Source organism: Biomphalaria glabrata, chromosome 18, assembly GCF_947242115.1.
Source record: "Biomphalaria glabrata chromosome 18, xgBioGlab47.1, whole genome shotgun sequence".
Classification (NCBI taxonomy): domain Eukaryota; kingdom Metazoa; phylum Mollusca; class Gastropoda; family Planorbidae; genus Biomphalaria; species Biomphalaria glabrata.
This window is the reverse complement of record NC_074728.1, coordinates 23,173,220-23,194,883: the sequence shown is the minus strand read 5'-3', so window position 1 is coordinate 23,194,883 and position 21,664 is coordinate 23,173,220. Positions and strand designations below refer to the sequence as shown.

General features: G+C 38.6%; 1 protein-coding gene across 1 annotated transcript in view; it reads right to left on the bottom strand.

Annotated features, from left to right (window-relative positions):
* Positions 1-21,272, bottom strand: part of LOC106070401 (uncharacterized) — a 36,267-nt gene extending 14,995 nt beyond the window's left edge. The window contains exons 1-12 of the mRNA XM_056017842.1: positions 21,094-21,272; positions 20,482-20,591; positions 18,533-18,630; positions 15,863-16,018; positions 14,383-14,526; positions 12,700-12,749; positions 11,792-11,920; positions 9,296-9,465; positions 7,945-8,111; positions 2,447-2,551; positions 2,124-2,313; positions 742-826 (exon numbers count right to left, since the gene is read on the bottom strand). Of these exons, the coding sequence (XP_055873817.1) occupies positions 742-826; positions 2,124-2,313; positions 2,447-2,551; positions 7,945-8,111; positions 9,296-9,465; positions 11,792-11,920; positions 12,700-12,749; positions 14,383-14,526; positions 15,863-16,018; positions 18,533-18,630; positions 20,482-20,591; positions 21,094-21,136 (1,447 nt within the window). The 5' untranslated portion in view covers positions 21,137-21,272. The remainder of the gene's footprint in view (positions 1-741; positions 827-2,123; positions 2,314-2,446; positions 2,552-7,944; positions 8,112-9,295; positions 9,466-11,791; positions 11,921-12,699; positions 12,750-14,382; positions 14,527-15,862; positions 16,019-18,532; positions 18,631-20,481; positions 20,592-21,093) is intronic.
* Between the last annotated feature and the right edge of the window lie 392 nt (positions 21,273-21,664).

The window sequence follows — 21,664 nt, the reverse complement described above, 5'->3', positions numbered from 1 at the left end:
TTTTCTGAAAATTACAGGGTTTAGCTCCCTTTCTGCTATATAAAACAAAATCAATGAATTAGTTTTAATTTTTGGATGTATTCGTATATTGTCATCAATTATGAATAATTATGTTAAATTTAAACTTGATCCGAGAATGGGAAGTGGGAGGAAACACGTGTAGGTACGTGATTATGTAGCATTTATTTCCCTTATTTCGATATCAATCAAAATAATTAATCACCAACAATTAATGATCAAAATGGTTATTTTTAAAATAATTCATTTCTACACAGATTCAATGCAGAACTTTGCAAAGTTTTTTTCCGAGAATGGCAATATAACATATTCAAGCTTTCTACCAGATGGATAGAGTTGAATTATGCTTTGTAAAACTTCTTGCTTTATGTTTGTTTCGGTACGTATGACCGCTACCGGTCATGGTTACGTTTTCTTAAGTTGGGTTATAACACTGTAAGTGTAAGTTTTAAAAAAGGTAACTGCCTAACACTGTAGAGCAGCGGTTCTCAACCTTTTAAGCTCGGCGACCCTTTTTACAATCCCCCACTCTGCCGCGATCCCCCCCTCCCAATACACAAACACAGAATTGTAGGATAGACAATAACAATCCATATTTTCGATGGTCTTAGGCGACCCCCTGGCCAATGGTCAATCGACCCCCAAAGGGGTCGCGACCCACAGGTTGAGAACCCCTGCTGTAGAGTGTAGATCTATACTACAGAACTCTTCAGTTTCACTTACCTATATTGTCTCTGACTTCCTCGTCAACTCTCTGATCGCAGTCATTGTCTATATGATCTCCCTTTGTCATCCTTTTATCACAGGTCTAAATATAGCAATACAAAAATATACATGTCAGGCAATATACTTTGTTGTTTTTTTTTCATATACAAAGAAAAAAAAAAGGACACTGTTTAGATGAAAAGCCTTTTTCTAATAAAATGATTGTCAATCAGTTAGACGCTTTTTAATCATCATTGAAATAGATCGTTTTTGTCCGTTCAGATCTTGTATCCCAAAGCGTGAGTCAAAACTCTAAGTAAAGCCAAGTTCCACTATCAAGTCTTGCGATTTATAAGACAGATCAGATGATGTATATGTTATTTGTTTATATGGCCGACGGTTAACTAGGTAGTTATATGGGCGATACAATGAGCAACCGCCTAAACTTTCCCCAAACTAATGCCTATTGCAAGTAGAGATTGGGGGGGGGGGGGGGACAAAAGCAACCTAAAGATCCAGAATTTCAAAATACTAGACTACAACCCGGGACTTCTCGGTTTGGAAGCCAAGCGTTTTACACGCCACTAAAATCTTAAACTAGACACTAGACTACAAATATCTTCATAATCATTATGTTTAGTGCCGAATTTTAATGTGAGGAGGCTCTGTGCTGAGCTTTTGTGGAGCCCCTTCCATCTTTTAAACACAAAATGGACTTAATTTATGTTACAGTAATGTCCCATTGAGTTACTAGACCAATTTATGGTAAAGTAATGTCCCATTGAGTTACTAGACCAATTTATGTTAAAGTAATGTACCATTGAGTTACTAGACTTAATTTATGTTAAAGTAATGTCCCATTGAGTTACTAGACTAATTTATGTTAAAGTAATGTCCCATTGAGTTACTACACTAATTTATGTTAAAGTAATGTCCCATTGAGTTACTAGACATCCACGCTCGATGTCCATATTGTTAATTATTGATGAATACATCTAAACAAATGCAAGATTTGGGCTGTAGACTTTTAATACTATAGTGTTACCACGCCATCTTCGGAAGCACAGGTAGCTCCCAACAATGAACAAAGAACTACCAACAATATATTCAAAACCGATGTCGGATCTAGACCTAGTTATAATCTCTAGCCAAACGTAGATTATTATTTTTTTTTTTTAAATTATAACGGTCGAACTAGACTTTTCCCTATGTGGCCAACAAGCTAGTAATTCTTTTCTCAGCGATATACATCAACTTTTAAATTACTAGGAAAATCGTTAGAGCCATTTTTGAGATCAAGGTCCGCCCTCCGAGTAATGACTTAGATAGAGGTATAGTAATGATAAACAGCAGTAATACAATTCGTTTGGCAATCCTAAAGAATGATTCACTGCACATACCGAGGGGTTGAGAGATGCTGCAATGAAGCCAACTGGATGCATGTAGCCGTACAGCTCATTAACGCCGTAGACGTAAAGTCCCACTTTGCTGCTGCTGTTGGCGTAGAGGTCATGAGTGCCAGGCCTTAGGCTGTTGATACTATACGTCCAGTCCGTACTGTCAGGTCCTTTCAGTTTGACAGCCTTGTAACTAGGTGGAAAGACAAGAAGATATTTTTTGTTATCCAAGGGAAATAACTCAAATTAGCTTAATGTTGTTTGTTTTTCTGTAATCCTAAATCTATTTTATTTCGTGTTAAGAGCTTTAATAGTTGTAGACCTACTTCTTCAGCAGCTGTCTGTCCAGGTATATTCCTTTATCAAAATCTTGGTGTCGGCACACAATGACAGCGAAATGATACTTCAGATTCATAGTAGAGTTCGGGGTGCTGTGAATGAATATTTACTATTCTGAAATATTACATGTTATGACGGCATAGACTTATACAATACATGACAATGACATTACAAGTTAGTATTACGACGAAGGAGTTGTGTCCCATCACTAGCTAAAGACGGAGATAAACCTATTGAACAATAAGTTTTTAAAAAGTCGATTAAAGTCATCTATTATAGCATAGTGCAGGGTTGGGCCACTTTCCAGTTGGCTCAGATTTGTTATTTTTTAAGCCAAACTTCGACACTCATTGCTTCCACTGCGTTAAAGAAGAGGAAAGAAAAGAGGAAAGAAGAGAGGAAAGAAGAGGAAAGAAGAGAGGAAAGAAGAGGAAAGAAGAGAGGAAAGAAGAGAGGAAAGAAGAGAGGAAAGAAGAGAGGAAAGAAGAGGAAAGAAGAGGAAAGAAGAGGAAAGAAGAGAGGAAAGAAGAGAGGAAAGAAGAGGAAAGAAGAGAGGAAAGAAGAGGAAAGAAGAGAGGAAAGAAGAGAGGAAAGAAGAGAGGAAAGAAGAGAGGAAAGAAGAGGAAAGAAGAGAGGAAAGAAGAGGAAAGAAGAGAGGAAAGAAGAGAGGAAAGAAGAGAGGAAAGAAGAGGAAAGAAGAGAGGAAAGAAGAGAGGAAAGAAGAGAGGAAAGAAGAGGAAAGAAGAGAGGAAAGAATAGGAAAGAAGAGAGGAAAGAAGAGGAAAGAAGAGAGGAAAGAAGAGAGGAAAGAAGAGGAAGTAGTGTCTCTTTCGACTGCTCCAGACTAAATTCCGCGTCGACAGGTCCGAGAAACCAAAAATTCTTAGTCCCGAGTTACACAACTGCATAACAGCAGGCTTTCTGTCGAGATGTTTACAAGAGCATTTTACCCTCTCAGGCCCTCATTTGAGTTCGATGCTGATTATGTAGATCAGTGGTCTTCAACGGGGGCGATATCGCCCCCTAGGGGGCGTTTTCGAGATTTTGGGGGGCGCTGAGAGCCAAAGGGGCGGTAGGGGGGCGCTGGGCACAAAATGGGGCGATAAGGGAGCGCTCGGCATAAAGAAGAAACTAAAGGTGCTCTGAAACAAAACAAATTTTAAAATTCTTCAACATTAAAGCTGGGAAACTAAATATAGACTAATTAATTAACTTGCTTCTAATTTAAGAACATAAACAGCGTTAGAAATTGAGTTCGGGAATCCCATTTTCTATTTTTAAATTCTTACTCTTTTTGCTATGAATGGAGAGTATTTATTGTCCTTGGATCCGCGCGTATAAACGTTTAAGATTTGATAAATAAAGTAGGTAATACGCCGTTTAGGTTATAGTGTATTGTATCTACATATGTTAATATATTGATATGTAAATGTTAATTGCAAATTCATTAAAGGTAACATTTAATAGAATAATTTAATTTTTTTTAAAAACAAAAAACATTGATAAAATGTTGTTACGAAAACATTTCCATGAGATTTAGTGAATTGCCACTAGAAAAAAAGTAAGTTCTACTTTGATGGCATTTTCAGATGAGGTTATGAAATCAAGTCGGCTTCACGAACATATAGCGATGTCCAAAAATAATTTAAGAATATTCATGAACAATTATAAAAATACACTAGAAAAGTTTAGCCCGCAATTTGATTTCTATTTGAATCTAATTATAAAACTGTAAATAAAATACAAACCCATGCTGAAAATAAGCGCATCTTTCAACATCTTTGTGAAACAAATAATGAAAAAGATGTTAGACTGTGTTAGACTCTTGTTGTAAACTGAAGTTCGCTGGATTTCGAAAGGAGTTTGTTAATTGTTATGGCTCATTTTTTAAGCTCTTAAATACATTTTTTTTTTGAGAAACGGGAAGATTCAACAGTTGGCGATGACTTAAAGCAGGCTAAAAAAAAATTGTTTTACATGGTAGGCATCTAACACAAATGTATGAAATGAACCTCCGACTGCTAGGAAAGAGATTAACTTTTACTGATAATATTATTTTCTATTTTATCGAGATATTAAATCTATTTTAAAGAGTTTTACAATCTCACATAACTTGTTTGTTGACAAATAAATTACAGCCCAAGGACACCGATATCTATGCAATTCACATAACAATGCTGTATGAAGAAATTAAGATTCGCTTCTAAAATTAAAATATATATAAATGACAATTATTAAACATCTGTTACTGACGTTGAAATTGAGTTGCATGAAAAAATAGATTTACAAAACTATGTCTTCAGTAAAAAGAATGTAAACACAGGAGGCACACAGTGGCGTAGCTAGGGTGGGGGGAGGGGGGAAATTTGAAAATACCCCGGCCCCCATTTAAGGGGGCCCAAATAAGTGCTTTTTTAATTAAGTAAATTAAATATTACGCAAAATGCAGCGGCCCCCAAAGATGTCAAGACCCCTGGCCCCCAAACGATGGAAATTCCTAGCTACGACTCTAGAGGTACAACAGAGATGTGGCTGCATTTAAATGTTTCAGTAAAATTCCAAAACTGTGGTCGAAATTGGAATTATGTTTTAGCTTTTCAGTAAACATACATGGTTAACCTAGATTTAGTGCGTAACAAAGTTAATGAATAAGCAAAGAAATAGACTGGATGTAGCCAATACAGGAGACCTTTGCCTTGCCTTGGCTAACTTAAAGCTTGAAATTTCTAATATTGTCAGACTGCAGGAGGCACAAGGTTACCATTAGCTTAATTTCATTTTGTAGTGAATTCAGCAATAATAATATTTATATTAAAAAATAAAACTAAATTTACAATTAAACCTTAAAATTTAAACGGAGACTTCTTAGGATTTGAAAGAAAGTCTTTACAATTAATTTGTGTGTGTAATCACTGCAAATTATTTGAAATAATTTTTGCATAATGATAATATTGGCTGTTTTTACCTTTAATTCCGAAGATTTGGGCTGAGTCCAGTGTTTCACATAACTATGCAAACCCAACAGCGACCTACATATTTTCCCGAGTTTATGCAGACAAAGCCTTTGTATGCTGGCTTTTCTTTGAGTATCAAATGTTTGTCCCGCAGTTTTTGTAAGAACTCTCGAACTGTTTCTCTCAGAGGCTATCTGCTGCCAGAGAATGCTGCCAGGTTCTTTCCTCTATGCCAGTGAGAGCGAAATGGCGCCTGAATAAATCTTTATAGCGCTCACGGGGTAAGGGGGCACCTCTGTAACTCAGTCCCGCTCAAAGCTCGTCAGTCATAGGCCAAGGAGTTCGCAACAATCGCCTTTGGCATGCGGTCGTCTCCCGGGATAAGTGTTATTGACAGCATACAAATTAATAGATAGATGATATTTTGTTCAAATTTGCCTTCTCACGCTTCTTTAGAACTGTTTTTCTTAGAAGGGGGGGGGGGGCGCTGGCGGATTTTTTAAAAGAAAAAATTCGAAAAGGGGGCGGTAGGCCAAAAAAGGTTGAAGACCACTGATGTAGATCAATAAGTCAATTAATCCGTCAGATAATCACTAGATATGTCAAACAATTATTAATCCCTAATAAATCTTTAACAGGACAGCCTGAAGATGAAGAAAGCAATACTTCTGTACACACCTCACATCTCCCTTCATCACATATTGAACATAAAGATAATCCAACGCCAATGCACGATACGGGGACGCGGTGGCTGAGTGGCTAAGCGCTTGGCTTCCTAGGGTTCTGGGTTCGAATCTCGTTGAAGACCAGGATTTTGAAGTTTTGGACTTTTAACATGCGCCCCTAAGTCGACCTGGGTACCTGACTTTAATTGGAGAAAGTAAAGGCGGTTGGTTGTTGTGCTGACCACATGACACCCTGCTTGTTCACTGTTGGCCAGATGACCTTAACATCATCTGCCCTATAGATCGAAAGGTTTGAAAAGGGAACTTTACTTTTTTTTTAAAGCGTTAATGCGCGATATATGGCAAGCCTTTTAAATATATATTGAATATAAGAACCCTGCCTGCAGCCTACACATATACAGTAGAATAGCCCTACTTCTAAAAGAATTTGACGTTTACAAGAAAGGTGCCCATAGAATTTTCGAAGTTGTTGTGCCATCAACAATACCTTGAAACACGCCAAAAATAATTTTAAGTTGTTTTTAAGTGTTTGGTGAAAGCGTTCGATGGCGGAGTGCCTGTTGGAAGATGTCTGATATAAAATTGGTGCCTTGATCGGTCTGTTTCTCAATGTTTCTCAATGGTGCTGCCTCTGGATAGCGCGTAGTCTTGCACGTTAAGGTAAGAAGGTACCGGTTCCCTCGTTGCCAGAGTTACCCGGCAAAACGAAGAAAAGGCCGCAAGAGCAGAGGAGAGAAGAGAAAAGCTCCGAATGCAGGCACTGCAGGTAACAGCAAAAATCAAGATGGAGGATGAAGAATCTAAAGCACGAATAGCAGTCCAAAACAGCTGAAGCCAACGAAAAAAGCCAAAACGATGGTTTACAGTAATATCATACATGCATAAACAATGAAATGACGTCAATCATGAGACACACCACTGTCTTTAAAAAAAAACATACAGGATAAGAGACTAAGTAGACCTATACTCTTTACATAAACCAACTTAGTACTAAAAAATAAATAAAGTCTACTTAGCTCATTATCGAAATACTCTTCCCACAAAGATGGCACACTCCTCTTGAGTAACACAGCATTAGCACAACAACACAAGTATTAGTTAAACATTATAGAGATTTAGTTCAAACTACACTGGTCAGTTGAAAGAGAGAGTGGCGATTGTAAACAGTTAACAGGGACTTAAATCAAGTAATAAAGGGGACTAACGCTAATAAAAAAAAAATAAAGGTAGCCACCCTTATTGTCCCTCTTGTCACAGTAACCATTTCGCACGTTTATTGTTCACTATATACCACTGGTTTAGGCGCCAGTAAACTTCGGACTGGAGGGGCTCGTTAGCCTTGGTTTGGCTACCCATGTAGCAGAAGGAAAACTCAGAATCCAAAACTCCGCTGTCTTGCGGCTATACCCAAACACAGGAAATACTTTGGAAGACAATCCTGAGGAAAAATCAGGAGCTGGTGACCCTTATGCAGATAGTGGCACACCGTGCTACAGCCTAACAGAGCCTAGGGCGCTATTGATTCCAAACTGTATCGGAGATTCCGTTTCTTTGGTTACATCAGCTGTGCGGAGAAGGGGGAACTGCTGCGTGGGCGACACCGTTCCGACCAGAGACAATGCCCAGGCTTTCATCTCGTTTTTTTCAAGAGGGAGTGTCTCTCATAAAATAGGGCTCCACAGAAAAAGAGTTTGAGATGAACCATAATTGTTCTACGACAGAAGCTGACCAACAATATACCACTCAATGCTTCGAATAAGCGATTCTAATTAGCTTACTGGTAGTCTAGCAATATCATCATAAAGTCAGCTTGAAAACAAATAAACTAGGTTTTAATGAACATACCTCCAGTAATAAGCATTCAGGAAGAGTGTAGTTGGTAAGATATCTGTGATAAGTGTGTTATAACTGGATATAGATGTGCTTAGCTTTGAGCAAAAGATGTTTCTAACAAATATAACTTGAATTGGATTGTTACTTTTGAGGATTTTGGCGGGTGAAGACATATTGACCTGAAAAACAAACATTTACGTCATGAAAAAACGTTGGTAAAGGTAGAAACAGTGGCGTCACTAGGTTCGGCGTCACCCGGTACAGACCGCACCCCCCCGCACCCCCCTAGTGACGCCACTGAGTAGAAATAACTACAAGAAGACGAATATTTTGATATATTCAAATTATGTTTATAAAGCAAAGTTAATAATTGTGGGAAGATTAAACTGTCCAACCTGATGGCCTATTAGACTTTAATCTCGATGCCCCCACAGCGGAGAGAAAATGGAAACGGGTTCTCTAATATTCTTTTCGAATGCCACAGACTCACTTCACTTTGACTTAAAGAGCGGGGAAGCCACATGCCACTGACCTGTATTGACATGCGTGCACTACGCAGAACAGCAGGGTTTCGTCCAGGGACAAGGAAAAGAAAATGTACTTGACTGAAGTAGTGGTATAAACTGAGTTAGTCCCCTTTACGTGTCGTGTTCTTATCTTATATAATACAGACGTTACTTCAAGAAAGAAGATGAGTCTCGGTGAAAACAAACATGAAATAAGACGAGACTCTATAAACAATGCATAAATCATACATTCTTCTAAGTTCATAAGAACTTCACTAGCTGAGTGGTTACAATGTCGGCTTGAGCCATGAGTTCGAATTAAAATCGTCCCCCCCCCCCAACCACTTTTTTTATAAACCCTTTTTTTATTATTAGTATAGTAATATTACAAACTTAATTACATGACAGGTCCAAACTAATTATTATTATTATTATAGCTTTTATATAGCGCTATTTTCGTGCTTATAGCATGCTCAGAGCGCTTTTGGTCCAATCTCATATGTGGACCAGTGGGGGAGAGGGGATATCTAGGAGTTGGTTTTCCGTACTGCCTTTAGGCGCTCAGTAAACACAACTCTGCCCGAGTCGGGTGTCGAACCTCGAGCCCCCTTCTAGGTAGCCAAGCCAAGTTCAAGATACAACTATGTTTAGTATAAGGTTTGATATTAGAAAAAAAAAAAGATATTTTCTTGTTTAATTTAAAGATACCTTCCCACCAGCCAATTTTACCCCCCCCCCCCCCCCCAAAAAAAAAATACCCCAAAACACACACACAAACACATACGCTAATCGCTACGCAGGTAGTGAAACACGGAGCCAAATTCGTATTTAAAATGACTTAAGTTTGCTTACCATACCGTTTTGCTAGGGGTGACATCGTAAGGCGCAGACGTTCCGTAGACACTGTATTCTGTGATTTGGGTTTTTGGTAGAGGAGCCGATACCAACAGTACTCCTTTCATGTAGTCTGAGTCTAGCCAAAAGATGAAGAACTCGGTGCCAAACGATTGAAACGGGAAAAGCATCTCTACCGTTCAAGCAAGAACAAAAAAAAAATACTATTTAAAGATCACATAGCTTATATTAAGTGTCATTGTATCAATTAGTTTGGATCAGTCATGTATTTATATCAGTGATGCCCAGAAAATTCCCACCCTTAAAAAAAGAGGTTGAAAAATGTATCTATGTTAGAACCCTCACTATTTTTCTGATGGATTGGTACCCTGACATTTAACATTTGTGCGTTTATGAAATGGGATTCTGAATGTAGAATCTACCCGGAAAAGTGAATGGATCTTTACTTTATGGTGGAACATGATAGTAAATAATTACCATATTTGTTTTATAAAAAAAAAAAACTATGATTAAAAAAATAATTACATAAACAGAATTATAAAACTAATATGACGGCATTCTTGGAATAAAAATATTTTTTAAAGTACGCCTACAAGCGTGGTCGAGAGGCTATGTACGCCTGAAGTCTTGGCTACCTATGAAGGAGGCTCAAGGCTCGATACCCGACTCGGGCAGAGTTGTGTTTACTGAGCGCCTAAAGGCAGCACGGAAAACCTTCTTCCAGACACCTCTTCCCCACCACTGGTCCACAAATAGATTGGACCAAAGCGCGCTGAGCATGCTATAAGCTATAATTAGAGATTGGAGGATTTAGGTGAATCTTTACCAAAAAGAGACACGAAAATGAGTCGGTGGAAAAAAATAGCTAAAATGTTGCTCACATATGAAGCCATTTTCTGCTGCGTAAAATAAAAAAGATACATTTCAAATATCCCAATAAATAATATAAGTAATATAAGTAATAATATAAGTAATAGTAATAACTGGGTCAATTTTGTTTAATTACGTACCGTTTCGGTAATGTGGCAACGCGAGTGTCGGAAATTAAAGTGGCCCGTAGATGAAATTAAGTTGGGCATCACTGATTTATACTGACTATCTCTCTAGACATAATAAATCTGTTCGAACAGAAATATTTTTACCTATTGTTTTTATTTAGCTTTTAGCTTTCTAAATGCCCCGCTATAATCCTATCACTTGTCTGGACCAGTTACTGACCAGTTAAGAAAGGGGAAAAAAAAAAGGGGGGGGGGTATCTTGGTGAATGTTTACATGATCGTTTTTTTTTCCTTGTGCATAAAAAAAAATTTTACTTATGGTTCAAGGGTCCTCAAAGGGACTAATTTAGCTTATACCCCAACATCTTTCAAGTACGATTTCGTTCATTTTGTTCAAGATTCCAAAGCAAATAATTAATTACCAATAGTTAATTAACTAACTTGTTAATTGTTTGTTTTTTTTTTTAAATTTATTCTTGTTATGTCAGGTAAAAGAAATAACTGTTCAAAATTTCAGCTTGATCCGAGATTGAGCGTGGAAGAAATAAAGTGTACAAACTTTTTTACCGGATAGACAGTGTGAGTTGACATAAGCTTTGTAAAAAAAACAAAATGAGGATTTGAATAATGTTTCAATAGAGAAAAACAAGTAGCTATTAATGAAAAGGGTCAAGCAGATATTAAAGAGAGAATTAATCATATATAGTTGGCCTCCTTCAGTCGTAGAGCGACTATGGCTCAACTCGAACAAGCGAGATGAAAGCCAGGGCATTATCTATGGTCAGAACGTTGTCGCCCACACAGCAGTTCCCCCCCCCCTCTGCACAGCTGATGTGACCAAAGGAACGGAATATCCGATACAGTTTGGGATCAGTAGCGCCGCAGGCTTTGCCAGGCTGTAAGCACAGTGTGTCACAATCTGCCTAAGAGTCACAAACTAATGATTTTTCCTCAAGGTTGTCTCCCTAAGCCAGGGGTTCTCAACCAACTTGGGGGTCGATTGACGATTTGCCAGGGGTCGAATAAGACCATCGAAAATATGGATTGTTATTGTGGGTGGGGGTCGCGGCAGAGTGGGGGATTATAATAAGGGGTCGCCGAGAAAAAAAAGGTTGAGAACCGCTGCTGAGGCTTAGCCTTTCCTGTGTTTCGGTATAGCCGCAAGGCAGCGGAGGTTCGGATTATGAATTTTCATTCTCTTATATATATATAATTGTAATAAGGCTTGTCATTGAGGATTACACTAAGAATCTTTGGCCCTAATGCCCAAATGTCTGTGCCTGGTTCCTGGATAACAAGTAAAACAACTACAACCAGCAAGAGACTGTGGACGATAGCGTGTTTTTAACTGCGGCCCTACTTCCTATGAGGAACAAATCAGACGAATGATGATAATAACGACATATAACAGTCAAATAAAAACAGCAATTAAAGAAAAACCTCGTCCATCAGGATCGAAGATAAACATAACATCATTTCTTATGAAAATTGAATCCGTACCCATTGCGAAGTTCTCTAGCTTAATTCTCTCTATAGCTGTTTGCTCTACACATGAAGGGAATCCGGTACTGACAGGACAGAATCCAGTGATAACTCCAATCGGGAAATTATGAGCGGTTATATCAAGACCTAAAATAATGTGTAAAAGTACTAGAGTCAGAGTTAGGTCACCGTTTAGTTGACACTTCTGATGTTATTAAACGTCTTGTCAACAACAGAGAGATTTTATAATCCTTAACATTGAAGGAAGATCCGCATTATTGCATTTATTAGGCTCCTTTAAAAAATTGTCAGTGTTTTTTCCAAATATATTACCAGGGCTTGCTATAGGCATAGGCAAACTAGGTAGCCGCAAATGGCCGCCGATCGGTGGGGTCAAATATTTAAAAGAAAAAAAAAATATCGAATAAATCTGAAACTCTATGGCTCTATGTGTACTAGCCTCGCTATAAGTTTTTACTATTATTCAAGGTTTACACCCGAATGTGTAGATCTACTTGTTAGACTGCAGAAGTTAGTTAGAAGGACATTATCTTTTCCTTTTGGTGAAATGTTGAAAATTCTTTCGGATCATGAATCATCATTGAAATGTATTTACACTATAGGCGCATTATGAATTTAACTTATTTGTTGACTTACATATAGATACAGGAAGGGTTTTAATTCATTGCATATTTTTCGGTCTTAATTTTTTACTTTTACACTTCATTTGGAGCCAACCTATTCACTTCCCCTAGGGCCTCCAATAACTAGGGCCGGCCCTAATTTGACAGTAAAAAAAATGTGTTTCTAACGCTTTCTTGTGGCTTTGGTTGTTTCAAGAAATAAATTAGCACATAATTGTCTATACACTAAACGCAATCCCCTGGTCTAAAAATGTTTATACTTCAAATTTATAAAAATCTTACCGAAATAGTATTTTGTTTCGTTGCATAAGTAAACTGTATAACTTTCATATCTAGAATAAGAAAATACACTTATTTCAAATACAATTTTTAGCAATATAAACAAGAAAAACAGTTAAAATACGTTTAAAAAAAAGACAATACCTGCTTTTTGCAGGGCTATTGTTTTTCTTTTAAAAATGAATGATTGTTAGATTTAAAAACTTTATTTTATATCCTGTCCTATTCCCCCCTTTCTCCCCGAGAATGAATCCTGGTTAAGCGAATGTATAGATATTTAGATCAAATGATAAGCACTTATAGATCCAGACCAGTGATTCCCAAAGTGGTCTATATAGACCCCTAGGGGTCTACGAAGACTTCCAAGGGGGTCTACGAAAGTGAACAAAATAAATTGGGGGTCTAAGAGATGTCCACCGTGGGGGGGGGGGGGTCTACGATAATGGATTACATTTAATCAGGTCGTGACGTTAATTTTCACACCCCATTAATGTAATTATTTCATTCACGAATATATGATTTGTACTTTGTATTTAAATATTCCAGGCAATCAAATGAAAATGAAAGCATATACAGTTTGGGATCAGCGAGTCGCAGGCTCTGACAGGGCATAGCGCTGTGTGCTGCAAACTGCATAAGGGTTTGAGTACAGTTGCAAGGCAGCTGAGGTTTGAATTCAGTTTTCCTTTTGCTTGGTGGGTTGCAAGCGAAGGCTAATGAGTCCCTTCTGCCCAAAGCTTAGTGATTTAGGCGCCAGTTACTCGCCTTCGCCCCTTCTCCTGTTAATGAAAACAGCGCCGTGGACCCAACATTCGAGCCAGACGTGAAAGATCAACGAATGATGAACCTGCAAAACAAACCCACACTTTTCTAATGTGTTTGGAGATTCCAGTAATATATATTAATTGTTATATTAATTGGTTTAAACTCGAATTTCACCAATCAAAAAGATCTCTCTAAATTTAAACGTTAGAAATAAGTTTTAAAAATGGAGTTGATGAATTTGTGAAAATGCAATATAAGTTAAGCAGGGGGACTACCGTAATCCAGAAAAGATGGCAAGGGGTCTAAGAGACAAAAAAGTTTGGAAACCACTGATCTAGACTTAGCAGACGATGCGCAAATTGTTCCTAAACATTCATTTACTAAACTCCGGAATCAATAAAGCCGTTCATTCGGAAATTTCCGTAAGCGATAATCCTTTCAAGAACGCGATAATCCTTTGAAAACCGAGAGACATAGAATCCTAGATCTAATTCTCTAGCCAAAGTTAAGTATATTTTATTTTTTTACATTAAAAATGATAATGGTTAGACTAGCGTTTTACCCGTGTAACCAACAAGCTAGTAATTCTTTTCTCCGCGACAGGGGACATCAACTGTTTAATTTCTAGGAATATCGCAAAATCGTTCGAGCCTTTTTTGAGATCAGCTGTCTGAGATCCAGGTCCCATGAAGTTCTGAGGTATTGTAAAAAAAAGAAAGCAAAAAATAATCGTTTTAACCAGATGTTTCTTTAATAGCAGGGGTCCAAATAGAGGCGCTTGAATAGAGAAACTTGAAATCTCAAGCAAGTAATGACGTCTTTTTTTCTACAAATATTTCTCTTTTCTACTGTAAAAAAAAAATGACGCAGGCCACGCCTGAAGCGCTCGCCATTTTGTCACGTGATACAGACAACCCCTACCTTAACAACCCCACATCCAAGTAGTCACTGTTTCCGTAGTCCATTCCCTGGAACCTGACAACAAACTCGGGATCGTCCACAGCAGTGAACGTGACGCTGACCCGATTTAGCTCCTGGGTCACAAGGATGACGTAGAGAGGTTTCCTGGAAGAGCTCTTTTAAATTAGAAACTAAGGGCTAAGTATTTCTCATGACCTGTCACAGTCACAGGTTCCCGGTCATTTCATCCACTGGTCATTTCATCCCCTTGTGATTTCATCCCCTGGTCATTTCATCCACTGGTCATTTCATCCCCTTGTCATTTCATCCCCGGTCACTGCATCCCCAGTCACTTCTTCCCCGGTCACTTCATCCCCTGGTCATTTCATCCACTGGTCATTTCATCCCCGGTCACTTCATCCCCGGTCACTTCATCCCCTGGTCATTTCATCCCCTGGTCATTTCATCCCCTTGTCATTTCATACACTGGTCATTTCATTCACTGGTCAGATCATCCCCGGTCACTTCATCCCTGGTCATTTCATCCCCGGTCACTTCATCCCCGGTCACTTCATCCCTGGTCATTTCATCCACTGGTCACCACAGTCACCACACACCTTATAGACACAATATACCATCATATAAGTTAATTATTTTACTCAGTTGAATTATAATTACAAATAGTGGAGGCTAGAGGGTAAAAAAAAAGTTATATGCCTAAAAAGTTATCGTTATTAATGGTTTTGAAGCAATTACCTCCTAAGAAGAATACATTACACTGAGGATCAACTTTTGTGTTGAAGGATCAAATTAAGAATCAGAAAATGATAAAGCGGTAAAAAAAAAATCTTAATCTCAATAATTCCAACACTAGCTACCAGGGCCGGCCTTAAGCCACTGCAATCTATAAGGCCCCAGAGGGCTCCACACTTTTATAGGCTCCGCGCTAATTCTTGGTGTAAATAATTAAATTAACTATTATAACTTTTCACAGATTTTCGATGTTTCTGAAAATCTCCCGAAAGCTATCGAAAATCCCCAGAAAAAATAGACAAAATTGTCGTTTTGGGGTGTCATTCAATATAGAAAACGCCAAATCTACGCGCGATATAAAAATACGTAGTCAGCTTTCATTTAATTAAAAATGTAATAATAGGGCGAATTTTAACCAAAACCGGAAGTTCCATGACTTTATTTACTATACGAATCACTGGCCTATATATTTAAATCTGTCTTGATCTCTTTATAAAAATCAAAACCGATATTTTTTTTTATTTGATCGTGATTTTGTACGCAGTAAAGTATGAACAAAATGCAAAGACGAATATATTTTCTAATACAAATTCTTAAATTTCACTTATTATCCTTTTCCCAACACAGTCTGGGCCCCGCGCAGTCCGTTTCGCATTGGGCCCTGCAATCTTTAGGACCGGCCCTGCTAGCTACCTATACCTAGAGCTATACCAACAGCTGTACATGCAACTATACAGGTTTGTCTTACCTAACCGTGTGGGTAAAATACCTTGTACCCCACCCTTCACATGGCAAGGCTTGCATGGACTCAACGCTTCTATTATTAGACGTCACGTAGACGGTCAGTGTAAATTTCTCAGAACTGGCAAGTCTGTAGACATCTCTAACCTTGACACTAGCTGCCCTGTGAAGGTACGATTTTAGTCACAGAATATTCGGTACTTTTTCTTTGACGCGGAGTAAAAGATGAGCTCCCTAAACATTATTCTAGCCGTGGGCACAAGGCAAGGGACACTAGATTGTAGAGTCCTTTTGTCGTGCTTTTTTTTTTCTACTTCGGTATTGTTTAGATAAATTCAAATATTTCTTTGCGCAGTGTTTCAATCAAAAAGCGACATCTTCAGAGACAGTAAAACAAGGAGCAGCACCTTTGATGGCCCGTCATGCTCAACTTTCGGGTGGACGGCCTCACTGGTTACCTTTCCATCTCTTAGCAATGGCGTAGTATCCATGGCGCGAAGGGGTTCAATGAACCCGGGCCCACGACCAACAAGGGCCCACATCTGTGGCGTAGCAACAATGGCGCGAAGGAGTTTATTACGCTTGGGCCCATGACTCATGGCCAGTTAGGACCCACATTAGAACTTAGGAAGAACATTTGTTTTGTTCATTTGAAACACTTTGAAGTCGTTTAACTCTGTTAAGAAGTTGCACAAACATTGACTTTAAAGACACTATTACTTATATGCAGTCCTAACTGAATCAAACGTTAAGACATAATTACTTATTTAAAAAAAGGTACGATCTTCACATTGGAATGTCTTTACATTTAGATTACTCATTTTTTGTCACTCACTAAATGTGTCTAATTTGCTGGAGGGGGGCCCACCAAGATGTTCTTGATCCCGGGCCCACGGTCACCTTGCTACGCCACTGTCTTCTAGATCTTGTGCATGTTGTTCTCAGCGCTATGTCCAAGAAAACAGCTTCAACAAGCTGACCAAAACATGTGAGGGGGGATGTGAGGGGGGATGGTGTTAACCACCTAACTGCAGATACTCAGCTTGGATTTGGAATGGACAAAGTTGGGCGTTGCCTTAGCCTCTAGCCTTCGTTACTCCGAATGATATGAGGATTGACAGATCATGAATGGTACCCCAATGATTCAATTAAGTCTCACTAAGCGATAAGTAAAAAAGTAAAGTTCCCCTTTCAGACCTTGTGGTCTATAGGGCAGAAGATGTAAAGGTCATCTGTTTCTGTGGCCTACGGTTAACAAGGGTGTCATGTGGACAGCACAAAGACCAACCGCCTTTACTTTTTCCCCAACTAATGTCAGGTACCCATTTAGAGCTGGGTGGACTCAGGGGCGCCCAAAGATCAGGAAATGAAAAAATCGCTGTTCTCACCAGGATTCGAACCCGGGACCTTCGGTTCGGGAGTCAAGCGCTTTACCACTCAGCCACCGCGCCTCCAAGCGATATGTGAAGGGGAATAAAAATAGAAATTTTTTGAGGCTTAAAAATACAGTCATTCAGCTTGAAAACTTCATCAACGATAATATTGAAATGTGTACAGAGCATATCCCATGAAAACTGGGACGGTTTCACCTAAACTTGTGCTACCAAATATTGTTTAACTTTGGTGCCATTTTAAATTTTTTAAATCCATCATAGCTAAAAGACAACCAATGAAATGAACATAGGCGATTTTATTATTTACTGTTGGCAAAACAATAGCTTTTCTTGGCTCTGGTCATCACTGACATTAATTACGTAGGTTCTGAACCACATTTCCCTGGACCATGCCCCCCGCCCCCCCCCCCCCAAATATCGACACTGTCATCATAACCTCACACAACATAAAGCAATGTTACTGCACTCCTGTAATAATGCAGTGGAAACCGAGTCATGTAGGTGTGACTGACGACACTATTGCAGACTCCTTGGCCCACCAGGGAGGGCAAATTCCACCCACCGAACAGGCTGTAAGTTTTCATCATGCTCTGGCTGTAATTAAAAAAAAACAGAAATGGAAAATTGGTTTGAGTGCTGGGACAAGTCCCAAAAAAAGCCCGTGCAGTCTCTGAGCGCATGAGGCACCCTGACCACATTTCCCCGTGGTGGAGACTGTCCAAGCCTGAGCAAGCTATTATAGCACAGTGCAGGACAGGCCACTGTTTTGTAGGCTCATATTTCTCACGACTATGGCCAAATTTTGATTCACGGTGCCCCCCGCTGCTGGGAAGAAGAGGAAACCGTGCACCATATTCTGTTTGACTGCACCTGCCTTGCTGATCTCCGCCTCGACAGGTCTAGGAAACGCAAATTTTCAACCAGTACGATGGCATGTATGCACTACGCAAGACAGCAGGTTTTTTGTCCAGGGCTTTTGCAAGAGAGGATTTGAGCCTGTCAAGCCCTCACTTAAGTGGAGTTTGATGATGATGATGATGATTCACAACTTCCAGAATAGTTAGCAAAAGAGAGAGAGAGAGAGAGACGCAGAGAGAGAGAGAGAGAGCGAAATAAAGAGATTGCAAAAGGGAGAAAGAAAGAAACGGAAAGAGAGAAAGAGAGATAGAGGAGGACAGATAGAGAGAGCGGAAAAGAGAAAGAGAGAGATTAAGAGAGAGACAGAAAGAGAGAAGACGCAAAAAAAACAAAGAGAAACTAAGAGAGATGTTTTACTTAGTTACCTTTTTTCTTCTGCCAGATGATAAAACAGGGGATTAAGTCTACTCACTACGAGCGCAGAAGTTAAATTGTCTTTGTTCCAATTCAGCGTAACATTCACCTATTATAAAACAAATAATAGAGCAATATTTTAAAATCAGACAACAGCGAATTGACTGTAAAGTAGAAAGATGTTAATGTTTGCAACTGAGTATGTTTGAGTGTGTTTGTAGAACCCAAAAAAAATCGAAGAAGCGATTCCACATTCCATATGAGACCAATTCTTCCTTGGGATGCATACAAATTATGGCGAGGCTTCATTTCATACATGCCAACAATCACCTTAACCCTTCTCTTAGTCTGTTGGACCGTTGGGGAAACACATGATCTGTCGACCGTCTTTCTCCATTCGTCCTTCTCCATTCCTCCCCGTATCTTGCCTTGAGCAAATCTCCTTCAATGATAGTCCCGTTCATTGTTTAATGGTGTTTTTCCTTCGCCTTCCATGTCCGCCTCTAACTCCCTCACCCGGTACCGTTCCCTGAAGGAAGGCCCTTGCGAGCTCCGATAGCATTGTGATATGGCTAAATCTATCCATTCTCCTTAAATATAATTCTCTTCATGGCCCAACCATGTCTATGAGTTTTCAAAAAATTAAAAAAATTGCCGGAAATTTCCAGGATCCTTTCGTATATTTTGCAATTTCAGGAGATTTCCAGGATCTCCTGGTAAATCAGAAGGCCTCGGATATCTGTTACAAGTTATAAATTGGTCTTATTGAATAATTTACACCTAGGATTAGAGTGGGGCCTATGAAAGTGCGGGGCCTACTGCGGTCGAATAATTTGCAGTGCCCCAAGACCGGCCCTGCAAAATCGCGGCGTAATAAACGCCTTGGGTCGACTAGTAGGTTTTATTGTTTGTATTTTTTTTTTAAAGTGATCAGCAGGTCATCCTGGGAACCAATTTGTGATCCTTTTTCGAATCTTCTCCTTTGTGATGTGGCCTTTGTAGGGGATATATATATATATGTGTGTGTGTGTGTGACCTAGAATTAGGATAGGACATAAGACCAGTGATCTGTACTGTACTGGCAAGTTAGTCCAGTGGTACTTTGTGGTCCCAATTATATTATCTAGGCTAATAACTATAGCCCCTAGATGTACAAAACTACTGAGACAGACAAGTAATAAGTCAGAGATTTCAGTTGCAACAAAAAAGGAGTTTATTTACAGACAAAAGAAAAAAGATCATGGAAAATATAAATGGCAATAAAGGTTCACAAAAGAAAATGACATAATGAAACAAAGCAAAGTAGCAAAACAGTTTCCGGTCAATATAATTAAAGAACCACCATCATAGAGGCACAATAATGTCTTATGCCGAAAAACCAAAAAGATGGTTTACAATATTATCATACATGCATAAACAATGAAATGACGTCATTCATGAGACACACTACTTTCTCGTATCTAAACAAAAGATGTCTTTCAAAAAAAACATACAGGAGAGGATAAGAGACTAAGTAGAGCTATACTATTTACATAAACCAACTTAGTACTAACAAATAAATAAAGTCTACTTAGCTCATTATCGAAACACTCTTCCCACAACAGTGGCACACTCCTCTTGAGTAACACAACAATAGTACAACACAAGTATTAGTTAAACATTATAGAGATTTAGTTCAAAATACACTAGTCAGATTAAAGACTCAAGAGAGAGTGGCAATTGTAAACAGTTAACAGGGACTTAAATCAAGTAATAAAGGGGACTAACTCTAATAAAAAAATAAAAGTAGCCACCCTTATTGTCCCTCTTGTCACAACATATACATAAATATATATATATATATATATATATATATATATATATATATATATATATATATATAGAGAGAGAGAGAGAGAGAGAGAGAGAGAATGAAAGAGAGATATGCAATACTTAAGGCCTAATACAAAGATGCCACTACCTTAATTTCGTAATGCGCTAGGGTGTACAGCGAAAGGTATATGGCCCTTGACCACGTCGTGAAATGGGGAAACGCTATCACAAACACTTGACCATATACATCACCAGTAGCTGAAAACAAAACAAATAACAACTCAGACATATTTCAAATACACTAAAAATCGGTCTTAATCCTTTTCGACACCAAAATAGATCTAGATTCTAGATTATAGCTTTATAATTCTATTATTATTTTTTATTATTATTATTATACTATGTTCTAAAACTCTTGAGTCCTAAATGTAGACCAGCTAGAATCCTAGATCTAGACCAATTAGAATTTTAGATCTAGGACAGCTAGAATCCTGCATCTAGATCCGCTAGAATACTAGATCTAAACCAGCTAGAATTCCTGATATAGCCCAGCTAGAATCCTAGATCTAGAATTGATAGAATATTAGATCTAGCTGGTCTAGATTGCTAGATCTATCATCTAGATTAGCTAGAATCCTAGATCAAGAACAGATAGAATACTAGATCTAGACCAGCTAGAATGCTAGATCTATCATCTAGACCAGCTATCCTAGATCTATAATCTAGAATCTAGAACCTTTTTTCTACTAGATCTAATGACCTGAAACTGGTACAACGTAATTTAAAAGCAAAAAGCACAACATTCATCCGACGTGTCAGAGCAATCATCTAGCATTGATTGGTAATTGTGCATTTAGATCTATTTTTTTTTATGATCATTGTCCACGCAACGAGGTAAACAAGCCCCTCAGCTTCGTGTAGAATTTTAAACACGTCTGAAAAAATAACTTCCGGTTATTGAAAAGATTTTTAAAAATCTACTTCAATGTCTGAGAATTTAATGACTCAAATTCTCTTTTTTTTTATAATGATTATGGGCCTAATTTTACAAACGCCGTTATGGAGAGTATAGTGGGACTTCTTATGAACCGAGGTGTCCCTCGGAAACGCTTTAAAGACCAGCTTAGGCTCCAACTTGCCTTAACTGACATAGAAGAGAGCACCTGGCTGCCTGCGGCTTAGGAACGAAAATGCTGGAGGTCACTCAAAAACGCCGCGGGATACACATTTGAGACCAAAAGAAAATCCGCTGCTGTGGACAGACTGAAGATGGCGAAAAGAAAATCTTAATCGACCACCGGTGGACAATGGTTATGCTTGCCCTGGATGTG